At 41.2% G+C, this 11,400-nt stretch overlaps 2 protein-coding genes across 3 annotated transcripts in view; one reads left to right on the top strand and one right to left on the bottom strand.

Annotated features, from left to right (window-relative positions):
• Nucleotides 1-1,787, bottom strand: part of pik3c2a (phosphatidylinositol-4-phosphate 3-kinase, catalytic subunit type 2 alpha) — a 38,149-nt gene extending 36,362 nt beyond the window's left edge. Inside the window, exon 1 of the mRNA XM_061244637.1 lies at nt 1,668-1,787. The gene's annotated coding sequence lies outside the window, so the exon portion shown is untranslated. The remainder of the gene's footprint in view (nt 1-1,667) is intronic.
• Nucleotides 1,788-2,687: 900 nt separating this feature from the next.
• LOC133130714 (nucleobindin-2-like) lies at nt 2,688-10,750 on the top strand. Of its 2 annotated transcripts, none has more exons than XM_061245499.1 (13): nt 2,688-2,821; nt 3,551-3,688; nt 4,211-4,321; nt 4,425-4,557; nt 5,605-5,708; nt 6,713-6,898; nt 7,173-7,263; nt 7,401-7,459; nt 7,656-7,748; nt 7,889-7,978; nt 8,163-8,333; nt 8,660-8,720; nt 9,702-10,750. In XM_061245499.1, exons 1-13 carry the CDS (start codon nt 2,786-2,788, stop codon nt 9,785-9,787), a joined length of 1,359 nt encoding a protein of 452 aa, XP_061101483.1. In that variant the 5' UTR covers nt 2,688-2,785; the 3' UTR covers nt 9,788-10,750. The 2 variants fall into 2 exon arrangements, with proteins under 2 accessions (XP_061101483.1, XP_061101484.1); XM_061245500.1 differs by lacking the exon at nt 2,688-2,821 and adding an exon at nt 2,836-3,037.
• Nucleotides 10,751-11,400: the final 650 nt, after the last annotated feature.

The following is an 11,400-nucleotide window of genomic DNA, read 5'->3' on the forward strand; positions in this document are numbered from 1 at the left end:
TCAGGCAAAGCTTTGAGAATTTACCATCTACAGCAGCCCTGCACTGTGCTAAGAGTGGACACATTCGCAAGACTTTCACTCCAGCATAAACTTAGCAATAGACACAATTTCAAGCTGTTCTCAAAGGGCTGGAATGTAGCTTAGTCTGCAAAGCAGCAAGGCCATAGCCTTCAAGAGGAGAATGAATTCAGGGACATCACAGACTGCATAGCTCACTCCAAAGCTACTCGAAAAGCAACAGCTAGGGACCATTGTCAGGTATGGGCAGGTACAGCAGTGCACTAGCATGGTCGCCAAGCAAACCCTGGGTGCACTGCTAACTTTCATAACTGCTGTAACATCAACAATGGTGACATCGTGTGTCTCTTCTCTTCTCTTCCCCCCCCCCCCCCCCCCCCCATCACATTCACCCGACAGCCAGCATCATTAAAGGAAAGAATTTCACAAAGCCCAAGCATTCCTTTGAAATAGCCCTAGCGTACATGGCCATGAAATTAAAATAACAACAACCTGGCAACAGATAAAACTAACAGAACATCTGAACTATGTCAGTGACATAGTTTAAACGATAACAGTGCAGTAAATGCAAAGTTCAGGCAACAGTTTTTGAAATCTCAATCAAACTATTATTTAATGTCTTAAGACAATCGATTCACATGTTTTTGTACTGGACAGCTATTATACAGATACAAGTATTAAGCTTGAGACAGAATGCCTCCTCAAACCAAGATACACATTCTAAAGCAAACTGCCACAATACCATTACTACCATTTACTACCAGAGGCTACATAAACAGCACAAATATGTAACGGCACAAATCAATGAAAACATCTAACCATTAAATCAACGAAGACATCATGTAATGTAATGACGCTTAGAACCGTTCCATGACACCTGCTGTTATTACAGTTTTAATAATTGATGCGTCTTACCCATAGAGAACAGCGTTGCCTTAACATCACTACAATCAAAGCGATCTGGAAATAGGGATTTAATTCACATACTAGAGTGCTGTGCATGGCAACTAAATCCCGGTATGTACACAAAGGGCAAAAGCAGGATGAGTCACAAGGCTTATAGGTCACTATAAAACTGGGATGTAAACCCGAAGTGGCCCCCTCCCCTTCCTCTTTACTAATACAAAAAATATCTAGCTACTTTAATTGATCGGTTTAGCCAACTACATATGTGAAACTTTGCCATAACTTTACTATACGAGAGCAATGCAAAATAAGTTCACGTCACTTTTCAATACATTGTATCGTTAGTAACGCTAAACTTCTGGAAGCAAATTCTAAAATGCAGCTATTGCTGGCTAGCTATGAGCTAAGAATCCAGCCAATACGGTAGCCTACAAAACTCTGAATTCCACAACGTCGACTGTTTTCCACGCAAACAGCCTGGCTAGCATAGCTATAGCCTAATGTGGCCTCCACAAAGCACTTGCTGCCCAGTTTCTTGCGCATACGGCTTCGACTTTAAAAAACACTTGATTGAATAATTTAAAACATCAACACGGTAGCAAGCGACAGTAGAAAAAAACAAGGAAGAGACACAGGCATCTATCAAACGAGGCCCAAATAGCTAACGTGCGTTTCCTAAACATATGTTACCCGCTGTTAAAACTTTTACACATATTTCCGTGAATATGGGAATTAATTCTCACCTTTCAAACTCTGCGATCTTTGAAGCCATTTTCCTGCTGCGGAAAAATGTATCTATCCATCTACTCAGACTCAACGTCAGTTCCTGTTTCAAAGTCGAGGCAGTTTTCGCTCGCCTTCCATTCAGTAAACACAGTAACACAGTGACACGCCGTGGCTGCTTGGAAAAAATGCAGGCAGGGTTTCTTCTGAATCAGGGTTGTTGTGTTTTCTTGTAACATTTGTTACATTACATACAAAATGTAAATGGTTATTTTCAGTTCAATAGGTTATACTGCTCAACTGCTAGCTTTGGTCCTCTTGATATTGTCAGCTCATTTGTTTGCATTAGACCTACGCTTTAAAAGCAAAACATCTGGAAAGCGAGATAAATAAACAGATAAATAAATAATTCTGATCTTGTCAATTAAAATACTGGTAGGCTAAATGTTAAACCTAGGGATTTGTTTAAAGACTAAGCACGACGGATAGGTTTCAGATTATTACTTATGGGGTACAAAACATAAAACATTTTCATTTGGTCAGTGGTGCATTTGTTTTCTGCAGAACTTTTTAAGGTTTGTGGGTATATGCGCACGTGCAGAATGTCTACATTAGGCTACTGTTAACATACCACAAATTTGAAATTCCTTCAGAAAACATCCCTAGGCTATAAACCTGTTTTGTTTAAGCCTATCTTTACTTAACACTAAATATTTGCAGTGATTATCAAACACCGACTATGTGTCAAGCGAATAATGGATTTATCAGAGTTGGCAAAGTAAAACAGTGTTTTGAAATGTGAAAAATAAAAATCTTTACATAATCGACTAAATACAAATGGCACAATTTCAATGTCTGCGCTAATTGGCAAGCTACATTTGGTGCAAGCACAGTATTTAGCTAAAATACTATTTTGAGATAACTATGAGATAACTAAGTATCTTACAAATGCCCCCCTTTATAAGTGTTGGATATCATTAAGTATTTATTAATAATTTGAAATGCCAACCCGACAACAACGCCTGTACATCCCCCATTGACACCACTGTGTAAATGCCACGTATTTTCGCTGCAACGCAACTTGATAGGGAAGGTAACGTTGACTAGTACATTCTTTGACTGACACAATTGCTGCTCAATGGATCGCCAACGCGAATTTTTGAAAACTGAGAAGGTAAAACATTTCTATCCAATTATCGCGGTCAAAAGTGGGTAGGTTCACGGCTAGTTTCAAATGTAGCATTTAAGTAAAAGGACGCTGGGTTCATCGGGAATCTAAAAAAAAACAACTACTGTTTAGAAGAACAGTAGCTTACAATCTTGTTTCGCTAGCTAACTGCCATTAGCTACAGAGGAAAGCTGAAACAATCTATCCGATCATTCTTATAAGGTAAGTCAGTATTACATTTGAAGTATTTATCTTGGTTCTTAACCGGAGCGCTGATTTTTACGTTACGAACATGCTGGACAGAAATAATTCGTCCAGACTTTAGTCTGCTAGGTATCTGCTGAAGCGCTGTAGGCTGCTTCACACGTAGCCAGGTTTAGGGGTTTCTTGCAGAAATATTACACCGTATCACTGTGGACGATATGATTGATGTGCCGCAGCGCACGTCTAGAAGGTCCAATATGAGTAAAATGTATTTTAGTGGTTACAAACTTCTTTCCTTGTTTAGAATATAATTCTTTAATATGAGTAAAGGTATACGGGAGGAGCCGTCTGTTAAAATCTCCAGTCAGAAATTTCACAAGACGGAAAAAAATATAGCCTAGTGTTTGAGTGTTTGTCTAGCAAAGTTGGAGGCACGCCCCTATGATGTCTGATGTGCTTTGCTAGATTGTCATTTGTATTTATACTAACTTACCGACCATGTACGACCGTCTTGTTTTTTGTATTTTCCAGATGTTGCAGAGTAGGAGCATCTACCACTACTTATTATTGGCGAGCCAGCTAATATGTTCATCCGCAGTACCCCTAAGCTTGGACAAAACTGAAATGAAGCCCCCCGAAGACAAACCTTCAGAGTCTCCACAGAACGTGGTGAGTGACTTGGGGTTCAGAACAGGGAAAGTGCATGCGGACCACAGTTCTGTGGTGCAGAGACGCTCAGGTCAAGGAGAGGTCTCCAGCAAGGACCAAATAGAGCCATTACGCTAATGCTCATCGCTTGGTGAACGTTCCAACAGAAAAGGAATTGTTGAACATTACCCGTTTGACTTTTATGAAAACTGTCTGGCTTAGTGTAGCATATAGGGCAGGAGTGATGTTTGTTGCAAGCACTGGTTCAGTTAGCGGTCAAGTTTGTAGGATAAGGCATCTCTTCGCATTTTCACAAAATATAAGTAATGATAATTTTAGTAATACATTTAAGGGTCACTGAGTAACTACACAGAATATATCTATATTGTTAGGCAATAAAGATAATCTATCAAATGAAGACATGAAAATAGTTAAAGCTGGAATTGCACAAGTACATCTTACCTTTATGCCTTTTTATTAAAAAATGGTTAGAACACTCCATGGGTGCTATTTTCTTTAGTTTGCTGTGTTTTGTTTGTGTAGCAGGACACAGGGTTGCACTATGACCGTTACCTCAGGGAGGTGATTGACTTTCTGGAAAAAGACGAACATTTCAGAGAAAAGCTTCACAACACAGACATAGAGGACATCAAGGTACTGGGAATGGTTTTCTTCTTGTGTCTTGTCTTTGTTGCTCCTTTTCATAAACAGACCATGCATGTATCACAAGTGATCACCACACCCTTGTCTCAAACAGCAAGGGAAGTTGGCCAAGGAGCTGGACTTTGTCAGCCACCATGTGAGGACCAAACTGGATGAGCTAAAGAGGCAGGAAGTTAGCCGTTTGAGAGTATTAATCCGAGCCAAACAAGAAATTGAAGGAGCAAATGGTATGTTCTTTTACATTACTGGCATTTGATAGATGCTCTTATCCAGAGCGACATACAGTTGATTAGACTAAGCAGGAGACAATCCTCCCCTGGAGCAATGCAGGGTTAAGGGCCTTGCTCAAGGGCCCAACGGCTGTGCGGATCTTATTGTGGCTACACCGGGATTAGAACCACTGACCTTGCGTGTCCCAGTCATGTACCACTTAACCACTACACTACAGGCTGCCCCTGTCTTTATATTTATAAAAACTTTATAAAGGGATAGTTAACTTTTTATTGTTTATTTTATTTATTTATTTACATTTTTTTAAATTCACTTTTACTGAGTTTTTGTGTATGCTTAAGGATATTATTGGTATTTACATTTTCTGACAACCTTATGGTTTTTCCAACAATGTTATGACTCCTGTGTGAATTGCATTCTCTTGCTTTGGACAACAAACCCACAAAGTAGGCTAAATCAGAACATTTCTTAAAAAAGAGTGAGAAAAAGGTACCATTCTAAGAACTGTGTCATGGTTTGTGATTGTTGTGAATGGGAGTAAGCACAGAGATTGTCGGTAGTGTGATCATTGTCTGCAAAGGCCGGTGAAATAGTTCAGTGAAATGTGCACCACTTAATTTGTACTGCAGCCCAGTCACTCTAAATGTATTCCAGGCAAGGCAGTGGATCACCAGACTCTGCTGAGACAGTTCAGAGTTTTTGTGTATGCTTAAGGATATTATTGGTATTTACATTTTCTGACAACCTTATGGTTTTTCCAACAATTTTATGACTCCTGTGTGAATTGCATTCTTTTGCTTTGGACAACAAACCCACAAAGTAGGCTAAATCAGAACATTTCTTAAAAAAGAGTGAGAAAAAGGTACCATTTTCTGGCATTTTGAACCTAAGGCCTGTGTCATGGTTTGTGATTGGTATGAATGGGAGTAAGCACAGAGATTGTCGGGAGTGTGATCATTGTCTGCAAAGGCCGGTGAAATAGTTAAGTGAAATGTGCACCACTTAATTTGTACTGCAGCCCAATCACTCTAAATGTATTCCAGGCAAGGCAGTGGATCACCAGACTCTGCTGAGACAGTTCCAGTACTTAAACCACAGGAACCCACACACCTTTGAGGTGGAGGACCTGGACCGGCTCATTACATCTGTAAGTACCTCACCCAGAGTGTGTGTGCTCATGCGTGTGATCATGCTTGATCGTTTCCGTTTATTCAAGTGGGAAACATCGTCATTGAGCCGTTTCTCTGATCCGCTCACATTCTCACAATGAATCCCAAAAATATGAACAATTCTGAAAAGTTCTGCATGGAGGAATGGTCAAAAATCCCTACAAATGTGTTCTCTAACATTATCAGAAATTATAAGAAAATATAATGGCTGTCATTTTTGCCAGGGGTGTTTGCACAAAGAACTAAGCCAGGGATGCCAATAATTGTTGAACCTGTTTTTTGAGGAAATATTGATTTTATTTGAAGTCTTTGGTTGATTCCATTGAATCATTAATAGTGCACTACTTTATGCATGTTGAAAAACAAAGCTTATGTCAAAAACTGTCATATTTATATATGAATAATATGTAATTTATCAAGGGTGTGAATAATAATGGAGTCCACTGTATAGTATAAGGAAGTTGGGGATGTTTTCTTATTATTTTTGGCCTTGGAATAGCTCAATGTTATGAGTTTGTCCCTTCATTGTTTTGCTTACACCCAGACGTTGTGGCTTCACATTGGAAGCTAAAGAAAACCGCTTTCATCCTTGGGTCAGTGTGTACTCTGGCCTGACCTTTGTGTATAAACTGGAAATAGTGAGGTATTGGTTTTGACTGTCAGCACCACCCTCAGGTTGTACATATCGCATTGGCAATTTGAGACTCGGTTTACCAAATCAACAATGATGTAATGTGATTTATTTTCATTGGGTTAATGCATAGCTGGCCATGTATTAATTATGTGATATAAAATAGTATGTTGTCGAAACATTGGTGCAATTCTCTTACTCTTGCCACTTCCAAGTGTAGTCCATGTAGTGTGCTTTTAAGTCTTACAGGGGAAATGGGATAAGAGAAGCCTTGATTTGGGTCACGGGGTGATGCTGCAACTACTGTCACACTAGACTCCTGCTTTCTGTGACTCTTCTGCTGAAATCCAGGCAACGAGTGATCTGGAGAACTTCGACCGGGACCGGCACGAGGAGTTCAAGCGCTACGAGATGATGAAGGAGCACGAGCGGAGGGAGATGCTGAAGACGCTGGATGAGGAGAGGAGGAGGAAGGAGCAGGAAGTCTACGAGGAGATGAAGAAGAAACATGCCGACCACCCTAAAATCAACCACCCAGTGAGTACTGTGGTGGCGCAGTGTTTGGTGGAATGCACCTGAGGTTCATGAGTCAGACTTCTTGGCCAGTGCTCGTCAGGGGCAGCTGACCGAGTGTAGGAGGGTAGGGTGGCCAGTCTTCAGCCTTCCCATAGAACTGAGGATCTTTTTTGGATGAGAAAAGCATACAAATACAATTGGATGTTGAGGAATAATGAAAAGTTGTACAATTAAAACAAAATGGACATGGACCTGTTAAATGACCCATGGCCTGATATGCTGCTGCTATTCTCAGGGCAGCCAGGACCAACTGAAGGAGGTCTGGGAGGAGGCTGATGGCCTGGACCCTGCAGATTTTGACCCAAAGACCTTTTTCAGTCTGCATGGTGAGTCTGGGGAAGGAGAATGGGGGTGGGCAGCTGAATGCACTGAGGCGAGAGGGTTAATAAGTTCAACTTACTCCACTACAAACCGTAGCCTTCACACTTCACTGAACTGTTGCCAACACTGTGTATTAATGCAGACACAAATGGAGATGGCTTCTTTGATGAACAGGAGCTGGAGGCACTGTTCACCAAGGAGGTGAGAACTTTTCCCTCACAACGGAAGGGTAAAGGCTTGATTCTATGTGCTGTCAGTCACTGTCTGATCGGAATGAAGACCGCTTTCTAGACTGTAAATATTGATTGCTTTAGTTAAATCAGTGTAGTGCGATCTACCCAGGTCCTGTGTGATTTTGGAAATGTACGTTTATTTAATTTGCTGTGTTTGCTCTCAGCTTGATAAGATCTACGACCCCACCAATGCGGAAGACGACATGGTGGAGATGGAGGAGGAGAGACTGCGCATGAGGGAGCACGTCATGAACGAGGTGGCGTCCCTGCAATACTGTTATTTTGGTTCGGAGAGTGTAATTGGAAGTGGCCTCTTCGATTCATTCATACTGTAGCTAGGGGGCAGTGGCATTTGAAATAAGTGAACGGTGCTTTTGACTGGCAGTGTCTTTAACAGGTTGACACAAACAATGATCGGCTGGTCTCCAGAGAAGAGTTCATGGTTGCTACAAAAAAGAAGGAATTTCTTGAGGCGGACAGTTGGGAGGTATGGTGCCCTTTAAGCTTCTTGTTTTCAGTGTTTCCATCTGTGGAATGTGCAGTGTTGCATCAATGTCAATTATCTTGTCAATGTCTGTGGAAATTGGAGTTGGACTACGACAGGAGGTTCACAGACCGCAGCTGGAGACCCATTAGTCTTAATATGCGCGTTGCCTCTGCTGTCCCATCAGACACTGGAACAGAACCAGGTCTTCAACGAGGAAGAGCTGAGGGAGTTTGAGGAGCACCTGGCCAAAGAAGAGCAGGATCTGCGGCTGAGAAGCCTGGATCTGCAGAAACAGCAGGAGGAGCTGGAGAGACAGCAGCAGCAGCTGAATGCTCAGAAACTGGAACTCCAGCAAGTATGTCCGGAGGCTAACGCTGCTTGTGGCAGTTACAGAGCACTGACGCGATTACGGGCAAACTAACATGGTTCAGTACAATGTTCCGTACATCAAGGGGTGAGGAATTTTAAAACTACCACCCGCCCCCCATTTTTCCAAGAGACCAACAAGACGAAGTAAACTTTGTAATCCTGACCAGACAAGAAAAAAAGACTAATTTACAAGTGAGAGGAGACTATGAAACGACTATCCAGCCCATCTAGTCTTGTCATATCCTCCATTCACTGCTATAAGGTTTATTAAAATATATGAATTAGTTTTGTAAATTTGTCTTTCTGTTGCAGGCCGCTGAGAAAATGGCAAGTTTAAAACTTGAAAATGCAGAACGTCCTGCACAGGATAAAGGTGATTATGGATTTACATTGGGAATATTCTACAATTGCTATTTTTTCCCCCCAAATGATTTGGGCTAGTGTGGAACATTTTATGTCAAAATGTTTTGTCTGGAAAATATTTCATTGGGGTTACGTTTATCAACATTTAAATCCAGTCAACAAATGATTTTGCATGGGAATGTCATTATATGTAGCACTATATGTAGCACTTATATGTAGCCTTTATCCAAAGCGCTGTACAATTGATGCTTCTCATTCACCCATTCATACACACACTCACACACCAACGGCAATTGGCTGCCATGCAAGGCACCGACCAGCTCGTCAGGAGCATTTAGGGGTTAGGTGTCTTGCTCAGGGACACTTCGACACAGCCCGGGCAGGGGATCAAACCGGCAACCCTCCAACTGCCAGACGACTGCTCTTACTGCCTGAGCCATGTCGCCCCACAAAACGAGTATAAAATAAAGTGCACAAACATTCCACTCAGGAATCTGCTTAAATTTAAGCGAATATTTGTGGCTCTCAAGACTCCCAGCAAGAGACCAATCATTACGCCTGTAACACTACCAGCCCTGCCTCCCTAATCTGCCCAGAGACTAAAGCCTCTGATGCAATACCCAGATTTCCGCCAGCATCCCGTCAAGTACCGCTCATCCACCAGCCTCAAACCCAACCCAGCCCTCCATTTTAGACTGTCCCATGAGGCAGGCCACATCCTGCAGAGGGGTACAAAACTCTGAACCTTGGGTGGGCATTAAGAAAACCCCAACCATGCCCCTTGGCTGACCAGTGATGCTTACATTCAGATAAGTATCAGTTACCATGTCTAGCCAAATTCATCAGGAAACACAGAATTTTCAGACCAAATGCCTAAACCAGAAGCAGAGGATCTTGGGTATGTCATAAGCACACATAGTTCAGAGCAGGAGAATGTCCACCAACAAATTAACCGCATTGTAATTCTTCGTAAATTCTCTTTCTGTCTCAGACGGAGAGGCTGCTACTCAAGCCCCACCTGCAAGCCCCCAGCTTCTGATCCAGGGCGTCCAGCCAGACATGCCCGGACACTTATAACCTGCCCTGTGTTTGTGTGTGTGTGTGTGTGCCTGTGTGAGAGAGAGCTTTTGTATGTATGACTTTCGTATATGCATTTATATCTGTGTTCTGTACAGTTTGGACAGGGTGTGCGCTTACACAAATTTATAAACTGTGTGGATTTACAGATTGTCCTGTGTTCATCCACCAAAACTCTTACCTTTACAGAAAAGATGCATCTCAACACAGATTATAAAATAAATGTGAATTGAATGCATCATCATTATTCAGTGTTATTGGTGACTTTCAATGCACTGTCACCATGAATATAATCATATCTAAATCTACTGTAAATGGGCCAAATGTTTGTATTTCAGACTGCTTTAAAGAGCAAGGCAGAAGTCCATTGATGGAATTTGAATGTGGATATTGAGACGCTAGAACTGAATGTGACATTTTTGGTCTGCTGCATTGTTGATTTTTGATTAACAAATTCAAAAACCATTCAAAACAAAGAATACTTAATATGCATTCCTTGTGAAGATGGTTGTACTGTGAAAGTCTTCCCATATTAAAACTCAGCAGAGTGCGCATCCAGTTTGAAACCAGAATTTACAAATCTAAAATGAACCTGCAAATGCACGGCAAGACCAATACATTTAACCTAACATACCAGGTTAATTAAAGGAACTAGGAAAGTATTAATGAACAATAATACCTGCAGTTTGCCAGCCCCTTTCGGATGAACAAAACCCAGGGGTCTGAACAGAATTCCTATGTGTATGAACACAATGGGCATATTCGCTACCTCTTTCAATCTGCCTTGTTCCTCTGAGTTTTAATCTGTTGCACTGTTGGGAATAGATGCCATCAGCTGAATGTGAATGTCTCCTCACAGCTGAATGCACCATACTGAAAATGGCCACTACAGCTTGTACCACAGGCAGTTTTGTATTGTTTTCTCATGTTTGATTTACAAAAAAATAAATGAACACCACTGTACTTTTGAGTCTCATTGTGGTCTTAATCAGAATTTTTCCAGATCGTTCCAATATTGCAGAATTAAGCCTGTTTTCAAACCCTATTTGTCCTTAATTTTATATAACTTAAGTGCATTTAAAAAAGTGAGTGAAGTGCAAATATGTTTTAATAGCTTTAATTCAATATTTCAAATGTAGTGGAAACATTACACATTCAATTGCAAATCAAAGCATTTTAGCTCATTTTTATCTTGTCTGCATTATTCTTTTACAGGAACCTAGAAAAGGAATATTTATCTGTTGAAAATTTTCAAGATGCAACTTCACTTTAAATTACTGAACTAGCATTTAGTTGCATAACCATTGTTTTTGCTGCGCATCGAGTCAAGCAACTTCTGGCACCTTGAAACAGGTATTTCAGCCCAGGATGAACAAACTACATTCCACAGTTCCTGTGAATTTTTAGGTTTTGCTTCAGAAACTGCATTTTTAATGTCAACCCACAAGTTTTCAATGGGGTTGAGGTCAGGGGATTGAGCTGGCCACTCCATTACCTCAATCCTTGTCTGGAACCAAGATGTTGCTCGCTTACTCGTGTGTTTGGAACACGGTCTTGTTGAAACACCCATTTCAGTGGCATTTCCTCTTCGGCATACGGCAACATAATCTCTT

This window comes from Conger conger, chromosome 6, assembly GCF_963514075.1.
Source record: "Conger conger chromosome 6, fConCon1.1, whole genome shotgun sequence".
Lineage (NCBI taxonomy): Eukaryota > Metazoa > Chordata > Actinopteri > Anguilliformes > Congridae > Conger > Conger conger.